At 30.0% G+C, this 21,666-nt stretch overlaps 2 protein-coding genes, 1 long non-coding RNA gene and 1 other non-coding gene across 6 annotated transcripts; 2 read left to right on the top strand and 2 right to left on the bottom strand.

Moving 5' to 3' along the window:
* The first annotated feature begins 2,196 nt into the window (after positions 1-2,196).
* Positions 2,197-2,270, top strand: TRNAR-UCG (transfer RNA arginine (anticodon UCG)). The gene has a single exon. It is a non-coding gene; the product is annotated as a tRNA-Arg (tRNA).
* A 92-nt stretch (positions 2,271-2,362) lies between these two features.
* Positions 2,363-2,953, top strand: LOC107904358 (uncharacterized). The gene has a single exon (XM_016830702.2). The coding sequence runs from the start codon at positions 2,422-2,424 to the stop codon at positions 2,896-2,898; it is 477 nt and encodes a 158-aa protein (XP_016686191.1). The 5' UTR covers positions 2,363-2,421; the 3' UTR covers positions 2,899-2,953.
* Positions 2,954-4,041: 1,088 nt separating this feature from the next.
* On the bottom strand, positions 4,042-5,117 carry LOC107904359 (uncharacterized). The gene is made up of 2 exons (XR_001686204.2): positions 4,625-5,117; positions 4,042-4,363 (listed from the first exon to the last, which is right to left on the bottom strand). It is a non-coding gene; the product is annotated as an uncharacterized lncRNA (long non-coding RNA).
* Positions 5,118-15,021: 9,904 nt separating this feature from the next.
* Positions 15,022-21,164, bottom strand: LOC107904360 (protein ZINC INDUCED FACILITATOR-LIKE 1). Of its 3 annotated transcripts, none has more exons than XM_016830703.2 (18): positions 20,842-21,164; positions 20,070-20,308; positions 19,788-19,828; positions 19,410-19,470; positions 19,205-19,307; positions 18,999-19,101; positions 18,851-18,904; positions 18,704-18,766; positions 18,202-18,251; positions 18,009-18,084; positions 17,541-17,756; positions 17,339-17,426; positions 16,647-16,732; positions 16,438-16,545; positions 16,183-16,227; positions 16,008-16,096; positions 15,846-15,889; positions 15,022-15,396 (listed from the first exon to the last, which is right to left on the bottom strand). In XM_016830703.2, exons 2-18 carry the CDS (start codon positions 20,212-20,214, stop codon positions 15,305-15,307), a joined length of 1,464 nt encoding a protein of 487 aa, XP_016686192.2. In that variant the 5' UTR covers positions 20,215-20,308; positions 20,842-21,164; the 3' UTR covers positions 15,022-15,304. The 3 variants fall into 3 exon arrangements, with proteins under 3 accessions (XP_016686192.2, XP_016686193.2, XP_016686194.2); XM_016830704.2 differs by lacking the exon at positions 20,842-21,164 and adding an exon at positions 20,398-20,581; XM_016830705.2 differs by lacking the exon at positions 20,842-21,164 and adding an exon at positions 20,422-20,462.
* Positions 21,165-21,666: the final 502 nt, after the last annotated feature.

The following is a 21,666-nucleotide window of genomic DNA, read 5'->3' as shown; positions in this document are numbered from 1 at the left end:
TAACAATGTGTCAAACGGGTGCTTGACAAGAGTTTTAGGGTGTGTTTGATAAACTAAAAAAATTAAAGTTTTAGAATGTGTTTGATAAACTGAAAAAATTAAGTGTTGAAAAATTAACTATTGAATATTGAATATTTAATTTTATAAGTATTGAATTTATATTATAGAATATTTGATACATTAGTAAAAGAAATTGAATATAATTAATTTGTTTGATAATAGTAAATTTTATTTTTGAAAATTCATTATTTCATAATTTTAATCTTACTAATTTTGCATTATTTATTTTATTTTTGAATAGTTTTGGATAAAATTTAAAAATGATAATTTAAATAGTATTAGCTGTTAGACTTGAACTTTAAAATTTAATAAGTAGAAGGACTTAATTTTTAAAAATAAAAATACATAGATTAAATTTTAAATTTACGAATAGTACATGGACTTATGAAATATTTTAACCTAAAAAAATTATAAAATTCAGCCAAGCTGAGCGGAGCCGAAGCAAAATTAGTAAGGAGTGAAATGTGGAAGGGTGACGTGGCAAAGAAGAAGATCAGAGGAAGGCAGTGATTAACAAAAAGCTTAAGGAAAAAAAATAAAGAAAGGAAGAGAAAAGATTAAAGAAGAATATTTGGGGGGTGAATGGGGAAAGGGTATAAAGGCAGAGGCAAAGGAGGGAAAGTGGGGTTTGTCTTTGCCTAAATGGGAAATTTGGTGGGGGAAGGAAGAGGGACCCTACAATCACAGCTGTACATCACACACATCATCCTCATCATCACCATCATCATCATGTCAATCTGGTGGTACGGACCCCCTCTTGATTGGGTTCCTCGGGTCTAATAGATTTGACCCCCCCTTCCCTCCGATTTCAAACTTGGTTTTGTCGGAGCCGGATTTTTTTCTTAACTAAAATGAAAAATTTTTTTTATTTCATCTTATTTTTATTTTTTTAATAAAAGAATAATAAATTAAGTTTTATTTTTTATTTTTTAAAAAAATTTAAATTGAATTAAAAATATTAAAAAAATTAATTTATCATTCTTCTATTGAAAAAAGATAATAATAACATAAAATTATAATTTTATATAATTATTTAGCTGAAATAAAAAAACTAAATACATCGCATTGAAAATAAACATTCTATCTTATCGGATTCCTTAGAAATATAAAAAAGAAGAATTGAAAAGAAAAGGAAAGAGGAGACAATCTTTATGTCGAGTCATGACTAGCAAATCTCTTGCTCTAAAGTCCAAACCATATTTGAAAAGAAAGAGTCTAGACAATAAAAGGGCAAATATATGGTTTTGTTATGGTTTTATGATACAAAAAGTTATTGCAGTATTCTTAGAAAATAATATCAACTAATAAAAATGATATTATGCGTTTTTGTTGGATGTTGTGTATATATATAGTTGATATAATAAGATAAAAGTATAGGTTAAAGCTTATATTATTATACTCCTATTTTAACAATGATATGTGACGGAACATTGGATGATCTGGTAATAATTTTTTTATTAAATACAATTCATGAGTCACTTTTTATTAGATATTTTTTGTAATGTCTCTTTATTTAAAATTATCTGTGAATTCTATTTGAATCATCTATTACAGAAATCGATTAAGTGAATTGATGATATAATTTATGAACTAATTTATTCATAATACCTTAAAAATTACTCTATTTACCATACACTTTAAACTATAATACAACAACTTTTTTTATAAGAGTTAAGCGGTAGAAATTGTGCCACAATAAAACCTGAACTAATAACTATTGAAGAGCTAAACACGAGTGTTTTAGCATAATGGTTGAGTAGACTATAATACAACTTTTTCAATCATGCTTAAGCTGATCCTTTCATAAATGGCCTACAAAGAAAATGTTGGTTAATTACTATAAGTCATATGGCTTTGGGGCTTATAATAATACTTTCAGGATTGGACTTTCCTCAAAGCCTTATTTAACTAACCCAATTATCCTTAAATCACTTTGATTCAGCTAATTACTTCGGACTTATATGGCTTATTTCCTTACCCTTTCATTCTTTCGATTTAAAAAAAAAATATTTTGAATCTCAATAAATTCAAACAGGACACAAAAAAGTGTTAAATTTAAAACAGAAAATAGTCGAGGTTATTGGGAAATTTTCAACTTTAAAAATTGGTATATTTTTTATATTCACCGAATCTCATGACCGCATAGCGCAGTGGATTAGCGCGTTTGACTTCGGATCAAAAGGTCGTGGGTTCGACTCCCACTGTGGTCGAATGTTTTTGTCGGATCTTCTTTTGCCCTTCGAGGATACTTTTGTCTTTTTGTTTATTTGTTATTTTATTTTATAATTACATAATTACCTTCGCTTCTGTTTCTCCCAAGAAAACCAGGCAAAATCTAAGGAAAAAAAAGGGGGGGAGGAAATGTTAGGGTTGGTCTCTTGTATACATCCCCAAATCCCATCAGCTTCTCCAAATCTATATTTTAATTTCAAATATGCTCCTGTATTTCTGAAACCCCAAATCCATATCCCAAAACATCCTTCACGCTCATTTCTCTTTGCTCAAAACGGGAACAAGAATGACTTAACCAAACAACCCAACAAGAAACCACAAGGAGAAGAAAAACAATCAAAGGTTCAACCGGAGGGGTCCTTTAACGGGAATGACGGAGGGGAATCGAGGAATGAACGACGGTCGATGTTTAATTTCAGATTGGGTGATTTGTTGGACCCAGATCCTGATAACATCGTAGCCCTTGGATTGACGGGTCTGCTAACGTGGGCCAGTGTTCAGGTTTTGTGGCAGTTGTTTTTTATCTCAGGGGCTATTCTTTTAGCTGCTCTTAAGTACTCTTTCATTGCTGCTCTTCTTCTTTTCATTCTCATTACTCTGCTTTGATGAACTTTGTATTTGGTTTGTACATTAATTCTGAATTCTTCCTAGTTCTTTTTAATTAATTTTTTGTTGTATTGGAAAATTTTCACTTGAGTTTATCAAAAGGAAGGGAAAGAAAAAGGGAAAAAAACAAAATTTTGAGATACTGGAAGGTAGATTTGAGAATTAAGTTACTTATTTATTGGCATTGATTTTTTTTTTTCTTGGATATTAATATTATATAATATTTAATTGAGTCAAATATATATATATTTTACATTACAAATGGGTAAGAGGAAAGTGTTTACAAACATAAGGATGGAGATTTAAATTTTATGTGAATCAGCTTGAAATTCATGTAAGTTTGTCATTAAATTTGTAGTATGATTGGTTATTAAATGTTATTTTAACTTTACAAAATTAATTTTGATATACTTACGCCCTATTTGATAAAATATTGAAAAAATTCAATGAACTGAAACATATTAGATAGAATTTTTTGCAGACTTACTTATTATAGAATAAATTTAATTATTTTTATTTTATTTAACATTATTTTATTCTTTATCAAACAGTCTAATTATTTTTACTATTTAATTTTAAATATTATATAAACATATTTTATAACTTAAATTTAACACTTAGATACTTAGTTTTCAACACTTATTTTTTTCGCATTTAATTTTTAAATTTACCAATCATTGCATTAGTTGAATTATGGAGCTTTTTACTCGACAAATTTAAAATTCAAGTTTTTTTATCCAATAAAAATATTTGCTACAAATGATTAATTCTTTTGGTTTTTTTATTTATATTATTTATTAAGTTTTTAATTGAGTTGATCTCACCTTTCAACTAAATTGCCAACTCGACAGGAAAATTATAAAAATATTATTTTGTAATTAAAAATATTTTATTATTTGAGAGTATTTAATTTTTTTAAAAAAAATTTAAAATATACATATAGTAAAATTTGAATTCACGATAATTAGATTATTAAAAAAATAAATTTACTACTTAACTAAAGTATTTTATATATATTTATTTTAATATGCACAATTTATTATTTCTTTCAATTGTATATATCAATTGTATGTATCAATAATATTTATTGAGTTTGTATCATAAGTCAACTCGACACTAATTCATAATTGATGACAAAAATCATGATAAATAATTGTAGTGCATTTAGTATTGTTTATGTGATATATTTAGATACAAACCCAAGTCTTGAGGCCCAAACCAAAAATAAACCCAACGTCAAACCAAACGAATAACCCAAATGCCAGCCTAAAACCTAAAAACCATTCAGCAAACCCTAGCTAGACCTAGCCCAAAAGAAATATAAGGCCCAAACGGCCCAAGACATTTGTGAGCAGAAACCCTAAGAGCTTCTTTCCCTTTGCGCTGCAACTTGCTAGCCTGGAAGCAGGCCTCCACGTCACTGAATGGCTTCTCCTCCGTACGACACTCCCCGCATCAGTAGAACCTGCGAGAAGAAAAAAAAAACGACAAAAACAACAGAGAAATAACGAAAAAAAATGATATTGTAATTTCGTATTTTTTTGTTTCGGCTATATAAGGCCGATTGTAAACAAAGAAAAGGGGGGCATATATTGAAAGAATAGAAATCAATTCGAAATCAGTTTTTTAAAGGTGATTTTAGATCCCGTTCTTCGTTGATTTTTGTTTCTATTTCCTCAATCTTTTTCCACTGCATGTAAAAATTTATAAAAGGGAAGGGACTTACCTTTTAGTGGCCTTCGAATCCTTGTTTGCTTCGTTGAAGTCGAAGCTCGGATGGGGATTCAAATAGGGTCGGTGGCGAAATGGTGGTTGGGGGCTGTGTGCTTATGATGCGGCCGAAAGTGAAATAGAGGCTTAGGGTTCTTTTTTTTTTTTTTTTTTTAGAATGCTTAAGTGTTCATTTTAAGGTTTGTTTTGCTTTTGTAGAGGGCATGAAACGACACCGTTTAGGGCCTGCTTTAGTGGCTCCAGAACGGTGCCGTATAATGGCATGACCCGCGGACCCGCTTCAACCTGACCCGGTGTCCTCAGGATTCACGTGTTTTCTACGGAAAAGGGATATTTCGCGACGAGTCCCTCCCCTACTACATTGATCTTTAATTTGGCCTTGATTCTATTTTATTTGTTTTTACATTCTCCCTGAGATTTGCGCATCGTTTCAATTTGATCCTTATTTAAACGCTGCGTTTCGATTTTTGGGATATTTTGTACTTTAAATCCCTGCTCATTTGTGCGTATTTCGCTCTGGTGTTTAGCTATGTTGTAGTAGTTTTATTCATTTGTAAATTATACTTATGATTTTGTTTTTATTTCAATTAGGTTTTAGCTCATGTTTTTATATTCTTTATAGTTTATTCATTATTCATTTTTAACATATTATTTTAAACTATTTTATTGATTTCACATTGTTTTTAGTTTTTTTTCTCTCTTTTGTATTTTTTTTGAATTTTTTTATTATATAATTTATTTATTTTAAAGTTCTCTTTTATATAATTCTATGTTTTAAAGATTAATATGATCTTTATTTTCATACATTGATATATATATATACATAATTTATGTTAAATTACTTATTTAAATCCCCTTTCAAATATGTTTATATATTTTTCTTTTAAATCTATTTACGCATACCATTTGTTTCTTTTAAGGATCAATTTTAAATTATATTTTGTTTACTTCCAACATTTTCTTATATTTTTATGTTTTTATATATACATTATTTATATTATGTGTATTATGCTTTTATACTTTATTTGTTCATTTTGTTTATTTATATTTTATGTATATTATTAATTGTTGATTAATAAATCTTGTTTCAAATTATTTTGTATAATCATTGATTTCATATTATATAGATTATAATTCATATATATTCTTTTGTATATTTTTATGGTTATATTTATATAATTCAATTATATTAAAACTTTCCAATGTGTACACATTTGTTTAAAAAATTTTATATAGGCATACATTATTATTTTTATGAATATAATTTATATTATATCTTATTTATAAATTTTGGTTTTAAATTATTTTGTACTGCACTAATCTTAAATTTCTTCTTATAATACTTATTTTGAAATTCATTTATATGTTAAACTCTATATTTTATGTATCATTTATTTTTATTTTTTTTATCTCATGATTTATTTCAAATTTTTGCATACATTATTTGCTTATATACATGTAATTCACTTTTAAATTGTTTTTCTTACATTGTCAATTTCAAATTTATCTTCTTTTACATTATTTGCTCATTACCGTTTAAAAGTTTTTGTTTCATTGCTTAAAATAGTTTTTTATTATTTTATTCATAAGTCTTTATAAGGAGGTGTCAAATAGTGTATTATTATTGGGAGTGTTTTGATTTTCATATCTGTATCTTATATTATTGACAATAATTTGTATAATATACTAACCATGCACATGTTCTATATTTGGTACTTTGTTTTTTCATTTCAATGTATTGTATTATAATTGAGATTGCCAACTTATTTGTCTAAATTGATCATTTCATTTTCTTTGCTTCAAGTAAACCAAATAAATGCATTTTGAGCCGGTTTTATAATTGTTTATTTGAAAATTTCTCAAAACAAAGGCAATGTTTGATGTTTAGAAATTCAAGAAATCGTGCCATACCGTGTTGGGTTTTGATTTTCCATTTAACCAAATAACCAAACGTCATTTTAAGATTTTGCTCGTGTTTTCTTAACTTTAATACAAGGCAATGTTCTGTGTTTGGAAATCCGAGAAATCGTGCCCTAACGTGTTGGGTTTCGGTTCTTCATTGGATCAAATAACTGAATATCCTTTTGTAACTTTCAACGCCTGAATTTTTGAAGATCAAGAGTCAATTTTGGCTTCGAGGGTTTAAAAGGTCATGTCCTAACGTACTGGATGTGATATTTTATTCCTTCGTAGTAAGAGAATTTTAACATCCAATTCGAGTTATTCAAATGTTTCAAAAGAAACCGTATTTCAAAATCTTTTCAAATTTTAGACATAAGAACATTATTTAATCAATTACGTACCAATTCTGGGCATAACAAGGATGCTAATCCTTCCTCATACGCAACCGGCTCCCAAACCCGTTTTCTTGAAATTCGTAGGCCAAAATTAATGTTTTATTAGGTGACCCGATCACACCTAAACAAAAAAGATTGGTGGCGACTCCATACTTCATTTTATCCTGTTTTTCAAAATTAAAAATGGTTTTGACAGTATTTGTGTTTAAATTTCGTTTCACTCATAAGTTAATCTATTTTTTAATTTTAATATCGTACATATTTCATTTGTTATTATAATTAATTAGTTTTAAACCATACATTTCATTGTTTATTGTATATTACTTTTAAATAGGCATCTGTGTTTTAAATCTGTGATTTTCACACGCATAAGTGTGTGATAGGATTTCTAATATATTAATATAAGGATATTTTTATATTATTTTAAACAATTACTTCAAATGTTCAAGTGGAAGTTTATGTCAGAAAATTAAGATATTTCAAAATAATAAAGTCTCACATACTTCAAGAAAATTTTGAAATTCTTATTTATATAAGTCATTACATTTTATTGGGTTAATAATAACCAAGTTGAAAAGGTGAACTTGCATGTTGGTCCTAAAAAGCCATTATCATGTACAAGTAAACCCTTTTGATTTTTAACTTCTTTTTTACTAAATTTTTTAGAGTCCCAAAAAAAGTAAATTACTTACTTCATAACACCTATAATTAGCCAAGCTGAAAATAGCTTAATCGATTGAAGCTATATATTTTTCGAGTAAAATAAAATTAAATTACTTAATTAGTAAGACTTATAATAGCCAATCTAAAAATAGCTTAACTGATTGAAGCTATATTTAGTCAAGTCCAGATTCTTTGAACATTTTAAACTATTTTTGGCCAAGTCAAATCCATTTATTTTTATTATTTTTAGGCCAATAAAGGTCGTATATATACTATGACCTACTTTTACTCTAGATACACCTTAAAAATCTTTCATTCTCCTCTAGCTCTTCATCTCCTCCTTTTGAGTTTGCTGAATATTTTCTATTGTAATTGATTGTTAATCATTATTCCCATTTTATAGCGAAAGAGCTTGTTGAATTCTAAGGGATACGCTATATGACGAAATATCCTTAAAGAATGTTCAACAGGCCTCAAGTTATTCAACTCATATTCTTGGTTTCCAACAATCTTAAGGATATTTTTGTACTTGGATGTTGGTTGCATTGTTGATGCCCATGGTCGGTGTTGCCATTATTGCTGTAATGCTACATATGTCATGTTTCCCATGAAACATACCATGTGTCTGTTGCTACTATCATCTTGCTATCCGTATCCCAAGGTTATAGATATTCTTATTGCTTGAGATTCTTATGCATCAATAACATGTATAGTAAACCCTCTTTATAACAACCACCCGCTATAATAACATTTCATTATAAAAGCCAAGTGTCTAATAGAACCGATTTTTTATGTTTTATCTTAACTCTCATTGGTTTTCGAATGGTTAAACTAATACTAAGTGATATTACGTGGTCAGATCATAATACGGAAAGACAACTTATATTAGCAGACGAACCTAAATATATCCTTAGTCTAATCGGAAATGAGCAAGCCGATTGAAAGATTAATATGTTGTTTATCATGTTCAATTGGGGAGATGCTTTATCTTGGGCATCGAAGCAAAGGAATCCTAAAAGATAAAGACATAGATGTAGTTGACCGGACTAACAATATACCGGCAAGTCCCAAGAAGAATAGATTCTAAATTCGTTTATGGATTTATCCACTTATGACGTTCATAGTGTAGCGTACTCAAATCTTGAGCAGATGATGGATTATTTATGCATGAATCATGTACTTTGATGTAAGTAAAAGCTTGAGTTCAAATAGAAAAGGAACCGAAAGCTGGTGCCTTGGATATACAACTTCTGTAGCATGTAACATCATTCACAACAATGGAATTCAGAGCCCGAGACATTGGTAAATGATATTATTTCATTGGTATTACATGGTTGATGAAAAGTAAATGTGACCACAAGTCGTTCATCTTTGTGATGAATGACTTGATTATTATTTGATAATAATTGACTTTTCATTAAAGAAGATGTAATGGTTACCATGAGATCAAATATGATCATATTGGGAGAATGGATATTGTCCCAAATAGATTAAGAATATCATATGAAGGTAACACACTTATGACAAAATCATTGGACGAGCACTGATTGAGTTGTTTTCATAATGGTATGTCGTTGGAGGAGAGCTTAGTCAATATACTATAGTGGAATAACTTCGTGACTAAATGAGTTTATAATTAATAGGCAAAAAGATAGAACTTAATTATAAATCATTTGAGAATAATCCCTCCACTAACTCATTAAAACCATAAATGAATTGCATGTTGAGTCAAATGAACAAAAATGGATAGAAATTGTAAAAATGGAGAAATGACAAACATTTGGAAATGATTATGGTTTTCTTTAAAATGAAAATGAAAATGAAAATGGAATCATTTAGAAATGAATGTGGTTTTCTCCAAAATAAAAATAAAAATGACATGAAAATAAATATATATTTTTTGAATAAAATGAATTTCGAAAATGAAAATAAATCATTTGGTAATAGTGAATCGTTAAATGTAGAAATATTAAATATATTTTCTCATAGATTTTTTTACGGTAAAGACATTATAATTATAACAGAATTAGAATTGGGTTGAGAAGATTATTTAATTAGAATTAACTGAGATTTTTATTTTGGAAAATAGAAAAATAAATATCAGGTTGGATCAAATTATTAAGTACTAAGTTAAAAGTCCAAGAAGTACTTGTAATTAGACCCAATATGGGAAAGGTCCAAAAGCCCTCATGTTTAATAAGAGGGGCGACAAACCCTAATTTATTTAACTAAGGTTGTCACCCCTTATACTTTTAGTTAGATTAGGAGTTCATTTTTCTAGTTGAAATAAACTTCTACAATTCAACAAGGGTTTTACTTCTTCTTCTATAAATAGATAACATCGATAGGGCTATTTATACAACTTTTAAGATATTTTTACTCTGCCCGAAAATAGTGAGAGTTTTATTCTCTGAATATTAAATCTATTTTCCAGAATAACAATTCTGTTGGTTTTTATTGAGAAGAGATTTTCATTTTCACACTTAAAGTTAAGAAAACTATTTTTGGTTTTGTGTTTGATTCAAATAGTTTGAGCCCACACTCGAAGCATTTCGTGGTACAAGAATAGTGGAGAAGGCTGTTCGGTTAAAAGCCAGGAACGACAAAGATTCGTCTAGCCGAAAACATGTGTGCGATTTTGGTAAAGGGTTTATTGCTATAAATATCACAAATAGACTCGGTTTTCAAAACTTTATTTTTTCGTTGTGCAAGAAAACCGTTTTCGAACCGGATTTTTTTCCAACAATATATTCTTTATTAAATTATTTCTGTATAAGAGCATATTGTTTAAAATTTTAAGTAAATTATAGTTATTTCATGTAAGTAGACCTATTAACTATAATTTACTAAATAAAAATAATCTTAATAAAAATATTATCTCAATAAAATATTTAATTTTTACATGAAAAAATCTATTAATCATATTTTATTAAATGAAAATAAATTTGAAAGAGTGAAATTAAAAATATCAATTCAATAAACTATTAACTACCCTAATTATATATTCTACTATGAGTTTGGAACATTATAGACTTATAAATTAATTACTTAAATTGAATATCTCATGATAGATATATTAATTTAATTTGGTAACTCATTTTGTTATATTTATGAACTTTATAATTAATCATGTGAAAAAATGTATTCTACTATGAATTTAGAACATCATAAACTTATAAATTGATTACTTGAATTTAATAACCCATGATAAATTAATTAATTAAATTTGATGACTCATACTAATTTATTGAGCTTGTTAGATTTATGAACTTTATAATTAATCATGTGAAAGAATGCAAAATAAAATATGCATAAAAGCAATAATGCATACACCTATTACGCATCTTTTAATTTTATTGATTTGATTCTCACTTTCTTTCTTTTTTAACATAATTCTCAATTTCTTTATTTGATAGAAATTCTCGATATAAATTCTATGGTAGGCCTGCAACAAGTATATCTCTATAACAACATACTATTATAAATGTATAACATTCACCTCTCTATAACATGCAAAATATTGACACACAGATGAGACTATTATAAATAAAGTGATTGTATAAAAAAAAGAGTGAGATCTATATATTTCCAAATGCCTAGAATTGATTTAATTTTGAAAAAAATTTGATCGCGTTTAAAGTACGTTGTATCTATGATCAATTGTTTTAATGAAGCATCAATCCATGATTTTATGTTGCATGAATTAATTTATTCTTATTGAAAAATTAGTGGGTTTTAAATTAGAATTTAATAAAGTAAAATTTCTAATATAGTAATAATGTGGATATACTTTAGACTTGGTTAATATTATTTTTATTTTTAATATGGGTAGGCCCAAACCCAAGTTAACAAATTAAGTTTTTAATAATAAGATATTAAATTGAACATTAAGTTTAAAGTTGTATTAAATTTTTAATTATGATGATAAAATCTTGTTTGTCATGTTATCATATTTGAACAAGTATACAATTTTAATTTATTTTTTTTTAAACTTACTTTGAATTGTATACTTATATATGCGTGAGTTGAATTTATTTTTAAACATGAATATATATATATTTGGATCGGTTACAAGCCCAAAACCAAATTTTAGAAAAGAAGAAAAAAAGGGAAAATTGTTTTGTTTGTGGTAAATTAATAGCTAGTTGCTGGAAATAATTGTGATGACGTGAAAGTGTATGGTTAAGAACATGATTCTAGTTAAGAAAGACTTGATATTTAAGAATGTCATGTACACCACCTCTCTTTCCTAGAAACCTACTTAGTGCTTTATTTATCTCTACTCATTTTTCTAGTATCCAATTGTGATGGGCCACTATAAAATCCTTATATGAGCCTTCCAACATGCATAGTTTTTCGAATCGAGTAATAAAGGGGTTCGAGTAATTAAACTACCTTCTCTATGGATAGCATGATGACAAACCAAACTTAGAATTTCCTTCCCGTGTGTCTAAAGTCCACTTTGATACCAATTGAAAAGCCTTGGTTTGTCATTATCCCAAGTTATTGTCGTAAGTTTAGTTGGAACAGAGAGTGGAATAATGAGTTGGAACAAATTGCTTATCAACAAATTAATGAAAAGTGCAAAGTAAAGAGAGAAATAACAAATAATATTTGTTAATGTAGTTCAAATCAACAATTCTACTCCATGAAACATTGCTCAACAAATAACATTATTTAACAATTGTTTTGGACCACCTATTAGCTTAAACACAATCTTTCTGTAATGGATAATTGTAGCCCAAATAATGAACTCAATTATTACAATTGCTCACCCCAAAATATCCTCACATATAAATCATAAAAAATTTCTCCAATAAAACTTATAAAATGTCAAACAAATTTATCAATAAAAGCACAAAGTAACTATCGAAATAAGCACTCCAAAAACTATATTTTGCAAGTCGACTAAGCTTCTTCAAGAGTCCCTTCAATAATATTTTGGTACAAGTCAACTAAGCTTCTTCAAGAGTCCCTTCAATAATATTTTGGTAGACTTTAACCTATCATTTAAAAGTTGAATTTATCACTTAATTATCTTTAATAATTACCTCATAAATTCTATTAAAAACAAATCTTCCGGTAGCTTCAAATACTTTAATGATCTAAGAGTCCTCACATGGATTTGGTTTTCATTATCACCAACCACCTACTCATTTGTTGCATGAAAACATTTTATATATACACAATCAAATATGTCAACAATCTCGCAACCTTTAACAGTCCTAACCTATTATTTCAACTGTTGTTCTGACATATGATGGAACAAATAGTCAAAGCTTTCGTTGCAATGTTGATGATAGTCACATTAGAGGCTATGGCTATGAGTGAATGGGTCTAATTACCATAAAGAGTTTTAATAAATGAAGAAAGTTTGAGATGATTGTATTTAAATTGTTTATATATATATGTTGATGTAATCATATATTAAAGGAATCTAGATAAAAGGAGAATTATTTAAATAAAAAATAACTAAATTAAAATTATTCAAATTAAAAATTACCAATATGAAAAACAAGAATGTCAAAGATGAGCTAAAGCATGATCAAGTTATGCGCTAATACCTACCACTTTTTGGTATTATTGGATATCTTCCAGAGATTTACCATGTGATGCAACCATTTATTGTGCACCCACTATAAAAATAGGAATGATGTACTTCATGTATAGAGGCTTTAATTAACAAGTCCATGATATGTGTTCTTTGATTGAGAAATATAGGTGTTGCCGTGCATTGAACCTCCACACTAGGAAATAGAATTCAGACTACCCTTGTCTTTAAGAAAAACTCACCATTTAGTTGTTGAACTAACTTATTAATCTCAATGTTAGAATCCCCAATCTCAATTATATCAACCACAAACACCATAACCAATATCTTGGGGTGTTGGAGTGATCCTTATAACGTCAATGTATAGACTTGAAAAGATGTAAATTTGAGCTATGATGTGAGATAAGTCCTTAGCCTTTCGAACCGGGCCCTTGGTGCCTGTATAAGGCCACAAATGTCTCGTGAAGCCTATAATCTAATTGTTGACCATCAAATGTTTCAACATCGAACCTTAGAGGTTGACTCATGAAAATTTCTTTTGATAAAGAACCATTCAAAAAACCATTGATGACAACAACTTGCCTTAATGTTCATCCATTCAATACTGCAACAGCTAGAATTATTCTAGTGGTACCTTCTCTTTCTATAGGACTGAAATTCTCATAAAAATCATAGCCAACTGTTTGAGAGTATCCTTTTGCCACTAGCCTAGTCTTATAACTCTTGAGCCATCAAGATTTTTCTTAATTTTGAACCCTAATTACTTTTGTAAGAGGGAGAGGTTGTAGGATCAAGTGCCAATTTTTTACTATGCTTGGTTAAACAAGAAAAATTGAAAAATTAAAGACTAATCTGAACTAATGCGTTTGTATAATTTATGAAATATAAATTATAAAAAAAAACTATGGTTATTTGGAATCAAACAAATTTTATATTTGTTTAATTTATAATTAATTTAATTTATTATAATATTAAATAAATATTTTATATTCAAAATAATAAAAATAACTTAAAAATTCTATATAACTATTTTTAAATCACATAAAAGTTATTTTTTATTTTTTACTTACTTGAAATTTTATTATTTAAAAATATTTATGAAAAAGATATTAAAACATTGTTAATTAATATTCAAAAGACATAAAAAAAAAAAGAAAACCGAACCAAATCAGACACAGCAAGCTGGATATTTCATTGCTTCATGAATATCAGTTGCTTCTGAAATTTCATTTGAGATGATTGTGGCCATATAGATCTTTGGTTTAAAACCGCCTGCTTTACTTCTAGTTGTTATGGGATGTGGATGATTTCTAGTGTGCTTTACTAACTTGTGATGAAGAGTTAGTGGCTGTGATAGTTTGAGATATGTCGTGAATTGGGTGCTAATAATTGTGTATCAGCATGTTGTATAGGATGTATTATAGGGATGATGTGTACTCCTATAATCAAAAGGATGAGGAATATAAAAGAACATAAGCCTACTTGGTTGCTTGATGTACTTCAGAACAAGGCTTGACATCTTGTACGTTTAATGCATTATGTAAGTTACACCTACAGAGTCTTAGGTAACATGCAGAGTATTTCCTTTGGATATTGTTCAAATTTTGGATATTATTTTTTGTTAAACCATGTTGTTATGTCTAAGTTATGTCTAAGTGAATGGTAATTAAGTCATATTTTCATGTTGTTGATAAAAAAAACAAAAAAAAAACCATGACTTTGGTTGCATTGGCAATTTTCTAATAGGGCAGAATAAATATCGAAGCAAAAGTATACATCAAAAACTGCTAAACAGTCTTTATATTAAAAGCAATCACATTTTGCCAAAACCTTGTTGGGAGCAATAAATGACTAAATATCATCAATAGACAAGAATAAATATACTCATAAGCTACGTTATTCAGATTCAGTGGTAAGTACTAGATACAAATAATGCCTTGACTTGACATATGTGTGTTCATTTTTTGGGGGGCTGTTACTTTCACACCTATATTTAACATAGTATCGTATATGAATATTCAAAAAGAATTAAGAACCCGAGTGACATAGCTGGTGTCTGGATACTTTGTTGACCAAGATTTAAGCCTTTGGAGTATTCTCTTCTTTTTTTGCATTCTTAAAATAAAATAAAAGATCATTATCCCCACCTTTGGGAACCCTTGTTTTATTGCCTATGTTGAGCTAGAAATGGTTCGAATGTCAACAAAAATCCAACTGCCTCAACTATATTCAAGACGAAAAATACCATCTGAGTACCTGTAATCAAATAACAATAATTAGATTCTAAGTTCTTGTATCTATACAATGTAAACCTGCTTATGCTAAACACATTCATGGAACAAGCAAATAGTAAAGCCATGCGCTACAACCTACGGCGCGTGAACCGAGCATGGGGCTTGAAGACCCTACTGCTTTCTTGGTACCTAGACTATCCATTCCCCCTAGAATATCCTTGTTTCAAGACATGATCAAGAGAATCTTCAACTTATTGAAGTCAGCATTCGTTTTTAATCAAGTCTAAGTTGAAATGCTTGAAGGTCACTTTTACTTTGATCAATACTCTTAAATTATGATACGTGCGGACTGATACGGACCTAACTAAAAAAGTTTCCAAAGATATGGTAAAAGTTCACAACATGCTTCGGTTCTATTCTACCCAAGCATTTCCCGAAATTTCAAAGTGAAACTTTGTTGATTAAGCATACCTGGCAGAAATGAAGCGTCTAGGCGCTTTTCCGACCAAGAAAACCTGTGAAAAAAAAGATTACGAGATTGATTATTATAGAAATCGAAACAAAAAGAGAACATTCAACAAGATGTGAATACTGGCCTACTAGCAGCAAGGGATAAAATCTAGAGGAACTTACAATGCACCACCTCCTGCAGGACCAACTGCTTTGAAAAGAGACATTCCAGTCATGGCAATGCCATTAGCAGCTCCTCTTTGGTGCTGGTCCTGTTTTCCCAGATTTAATCGTATTAAGAAGAGGTGGATTCTAATTCTATAATTAGAAGAAAGAATAATCCAGAGTGAAGATTTACCACAGCTCGATTTTGCAGAATGAATAATCCGGTTATGATTGATACCTAATTGTGTCGAAAACTTTATAGTTAGAAGGCATATAAGTCCAAAAATACAAGTTTTGAAGAAATTTAAAGCACCAGTGAAGCCTAACAGTTAAATGATCATTTCTAAAAACTTGTTATGTATATATTGTTAACCATTGACTATTACTTGTTAATCAAGGCTGATCTGATTTCTTAAGGCTAACATATAGATATTGATATTTCACTTACTGATAGAACATTCTTGAGGACTGATGCACAGTTTATTACCAAGGTAAGAGTGAAGCCAGATAACATGGCTGTCAAAGGATAACTTTGCAAGAGAGGTATGGCTAAGACCTGCAAGTAGGAAATCATGAAACCAGGAAAAAAATATTATAAACTAACAAAAAGATAAAACAGGGAAGTACGATAAATGTAACGAGGTTTTGGAGACTTACACTTCCAATCCGAGACACCATTACAGGTCCAAGAAGCCTCTCTACATATGGATATAGGGACATTTGAAAGACAAGAAGGCTGAAACCTAAGATAAATTGAAGAATTGATCAATTTAAAGCTTTACTCCATAGGAAGCACATGTTTTGCTTGGACACGATAATCTCAAAACTCTTTCGGCTATCCATATTTACTGAGCTTATTAATTCCATTTTCTTGATATAAAATGTATAAACATTGATTTTATGGAATTTAATGAACTACTCGTAATTGGTGGAGACTCCAAACCTAAGCACGAAGACACAATATATGAACTTAATGGATGTGGAATAACACCGCTTAACAAATTGAATAATGGAGTCATATACTTGTGATTGCAGAAGTTTATACTTTTATCCTGCCAAGACATGGCAGCTTATATGAAGTGAAGAGAATACAGTTGCGGGAAAAAGCTATGTTGCTTAAACTTGGATGTGAGAGTATTGGACATAGGTATGTTTCTGACACGGGAATGTTCAATTTTTTTTCCAGGATTTCAACCTATTTGGAGAGTCTTTGGAGGATCACATCCTCGTACACAAGTGTGGATAAGCGTCGGGTACTTCAAAAAAAATGGAGAGTTAAGAGCGACATACGAAAAACGTATTACGATGATCTTAAACATGCAGAACATTAATATGATCAATATTAACACCTGAGACTGCAAGAACTTCCCCGACTTGCTCCGTCGAATAACTCAAGCCTCCATACTTTCTAGGGCTAACAGCCCATAGAGAAAATATCTGCAGCATGAAGATGAGTCGCAACAAATTTTGATTAGATTGATTATTATAGCTTATGAAAACCATGAAGTTTTCGACAAGCTTGTATGAATCTAAGTTAAATGTGATCAGTACCTCTGTGTAGGCCATATCATGAAGGGAGAAAACACAATAGACAATGATAGATGACATTAAAGGCCAATTCTTTAGGAGGCTTTGCTTAGAAGTGGATTCTCTTCCTTCCTCCTTTTCTGTTATATCTTTTGTGTTAGATTCATTAGATGCAGCTTCCAAAGCATCGTATGAATCATCAGATGATTGATCATTGTCATTGTGTTTATGAAGTGTTTCCTGCAACAAAAGGAGATTTTTTTTTTTTTAGAATCTGGAATGGAGTAAACTGCCAACCACATCAAGCCATTACAAGAACAAGCAAATATTTTTCTTACAAATAAAGATCCAAATAACTCATGGTTGTATGTTCATTTTTTCCCCTCAATATTTGGAGGTTGCTTAGAGGTTTACATCCTCATACTCATATCCAGAAATGTTTTGGGGCATAGGTTTGATGGAAATTAGGGACTAAACCGAATGAACACGTACCGGAAGCCAGCAAGTAGCAATGGTTACTGCCAAGGCAAAACTTGATATGGCCAAGCATGGTAAGAAATATGGAAATCTGCAAAAATGAATATCATCATATTTAAACAATATAGAGTTAGTACTAATACAGAACGTGAAAAGTTCTAAAATCTAACAGTGTAGGAAATAAAGCAGAATATGTTCATTCACTTACCTTCCAAACAATGAATCTTTGGAAAAGAGATTTGGATACTTCTCAGCTGGCTGAATCATAAAATTTAGAAAATGAATACTTTGAAGTGCAGGGAAACATATATCAAAATCAGGTGAAAAAATAGTTGTATAGACACAATTTTCCATAAAAAGTTTCAAAATTATAGATTAAGCATAAAACTAATTTTTTCTCAGTTTTAACATGATTATAATCTTGGTTTCTGAACTGTGAGTTGAAGTTAAAGATGCTATGGACTAATACCATGATGACGTAATTATAGAATATGTTGCTCCAACTCACATCTGTATCCAACGTAAATCCAGATATAAGTATGGGGATATATATGATTATGAAAATCATTGAACAAGTTGAACATAACCGTGTCGGTCACATTTCCATATCCAATAGTAACACTCAAGTCCGAGTAATATAGATTATAAAAGATCATTTATAGAATTTAATAAATGGTCTACACTGTATTTGAAGCCTTAAATGGAAGTACCTGAGCTAGAAAACCTCCCAGAGCAGGGCCAATGATCAATCCTATGCCCCAAGCTGTGCTAACCTGAGATCGAGTAATACTTCTTAAATTGATGCAGAAGCAAAAGTTCATGCTATCAAAGCATGTAAAAAGTCAATAAAGGCTTACGGTTGATAGGCCTAATGCTTGGTATTCGTCTCGAAAAATTTCGACTGCATATGCCTGGAGATTGTGAGAGAAGTAGTCAAATAGTTATCCAGAAACAAATGGCAATGAAATTTGGGTTTGAACCATTTCGTGCTGAATGCGAACGAACCTTTATTGGCCCAAGTAAGCCATTCAAACTTCCAAGAAGAAATCTTGTAATTACAGCCATCCAAAAATTTACACTAAGGCCGAAAAGGGAGTTGAAAATAACCCTGAGATGCATTTGCAATGAAAATTAAGAAAATACCACCATCACTGTAGAAACGTCAACCAGAAGTATGCAGAAAGATGAACTATGATAGAAGTTTCACTAACACTGAAGTAGTTCCCATAATTATTACAGGCTTTCGACCATAACGATCGGCAAATATTCCCCATGATACGGATGTTAAAGCTCTTCCAAGCATAAATGCAGATCCTTCAAAGAAATGGAGCATTGTGTTAGGATCATATGTTTGATTGAAAACAAAAGAAAAAAACGAATACAACAATGAAGAGAAAGCAGTGAACATAAGCTCACCCACATAACCAGCATAGGAGCCAATATCTTCCTCTCTTTCAGCAATATGAAAGTCCCTTATCTGAAAACAGAAGAATGAAGGGAAAACTACTACAGTAAGCAACACATTAACTTAAGTAAACCTGCTTTCATTTTTCTTGATGTATACGTGTCCGACACTTTTGATTCATTCATGGGTTCAGGGATATGACTTCTATGAACCCCTCCAAATACACTGAGAAACTTAAAAAAATCTAACCATACCCATTCGGATACATAACTGTATTGGACACTTCCACTCTTGATCTGGGTTTAACTTAGTGCACAATCATTAACTTTTTGCTTACATAAACTTGCAAAAAGATAAAGGGTCATAAAGAAGAAATTCACCAAACTCACCATGAAGTATAGGAAAGGAAAGAGAGATGATATCGGCAGAGCTGGAAACATTTGATAGTAGGAAATTAGGACCAATAAAGATAAAAGGAAATCAATGAAATAGGCGTTCTACATAAATTCCCCTTGAAACTTATGTTGCCGTGTCCGACATATGAATATGAAGATATGACTTGCAAAAAAATTTTCATACAAACTTTTAAAGAAAAACTGATCATATCAATGCCAGACACACCCGTATCCGACTTTCAAATCCGAGTCCCGAACAACATAGGTTGTCCTTACCAGTGCATAAGACAATAATCCATATGGAAAGCAGTGGCCGAATTGGGAGGCCTTGCTCCAATTCCTTCATTTCATCAACCTTACATCCAGGGCAGTTCTTATAGTACTTCTTCTTTAACAGGGGCTCTCTATACTCTGCAGCCATACTTGGTTCTTTGAGCTGAAGTGAATGACTATATATCTATATTCAGCTCAATAAACTCTTTTTCTTCCTCTTTGATACTCAGCTATCCAAGCCCCTAAATTTCATCAATGAAAAGCAATCAATCAAAACAAAGATAACAAAAGAATATAAAATATATATATATGAAAACGACAGAATAAAAACCAAAAATTGCAGTATGTTGAAAACCATGTGCTCTCTATCAATCTTGTTTGAGAATAAAAGGGTGGGTAATACACATTTAAAAAAAAAAGCTTCATTAAGTATCCGATTCAACACCAACTTGAATCTAAGATCACAAGAAAATTCACTATGGCTGACATGTCTACATGCCTATGACGCATAGGCAGAGACAAAAGTTCCAATGGCATGACAAACTCCGAATTTAGGCAAGAATAAAGCGCAAAAAACAAACATAATAATCCAAGACTTAAGTAACTATTGCAAGATAACAACACTTCAACCAATATCATCAATATGTTTTCTCTACGAATATATTCATTGGGGACAAAAAGCATATAGTTCATGCTCAAATGGGTGGAGAAGAATAAAGAAAAAAAAAACAAAAGCACACATCAAACCAGAGCCATCTATCCAAAAAGAACTTACCCTGGAAAAATTATTTCTGCAAAAACAAATTGAAGATATGGAAGAAGAGTTTCGGGTTCCGGTTTTAAAAGCGCAATCATTGAACCAAATCGTCTAACAGACAGGCATCATTGTACACATCAAACCCACAACGACGACAGCATGTATATACATCGTATATATATGGACAATAATTACATGCAGGAAAGGTGGCTTTTCGAGAAACTACCGGGCAAGATCATGCGAGCGAGGTAATTCAAATCGCAGGAATCAAAATAAGAACAGGTCTCCTTAAAATGTGTACAGACAAGAAAAGAAACGTAATGAACGGATTTGAGACAGAGATATGACAAGTTACGTGCATTGATTTGCAAGACTACAAATTCATGAAAACGGACAAGGATTTGTTGTTTTCAGTCTTACACCAACTTGCTAGTTATTTAATACTTACATACTTTTGCCTTCCGGGTCAGTAAAATATTTCCTATTTGTGGCTCTTGGCTTTCGTCTACAATTTGTATACCACCACTTAGATTAAGTTATCTTCAAATGTTTAAGGTTTTGATCTTCCGGATTTATTGGACGAAATGATTCACCACTTTTTAATATGATCTTATTTTGTAATTATTGTTAATGGAGTAATTAGGACGAATAACATTATCATTGGAAATAACTTTTATTATCAAATGTTTTAATTTATAATTAAGAATTTTTATATTTACTTCTTTAGTTTCATTAATTTTGATTTTATTAAAAAACAATAAATTATAATTTTGAATTTTAAACAAACTTTAGTATGTATTAATTTTTATTATTTATAAAAACATAAAATTATATATGTCTAAA

The sequence above is a fragment of the Gossypium hirsutum genome, chromosome A05 (genome assembly GCF_007990345.1).
Source record: "Gossypium hirsutum isolate 1008001.06 chromosome A05, Gossypium_hirsutum_v2.1, whole genome shotgun sequence".
NCBI lineage: Eukaryota > Viridiplantae > Streptophyta > Magnoliopsida > Malvales > Malvaceae > Gossypium > Gossypium hirsutum.
The sequence above is the reverse complement of the archived record's forward strand: the minus strand, read 5'-3'. Positions and strand labels throughout refer to the sequence as shown.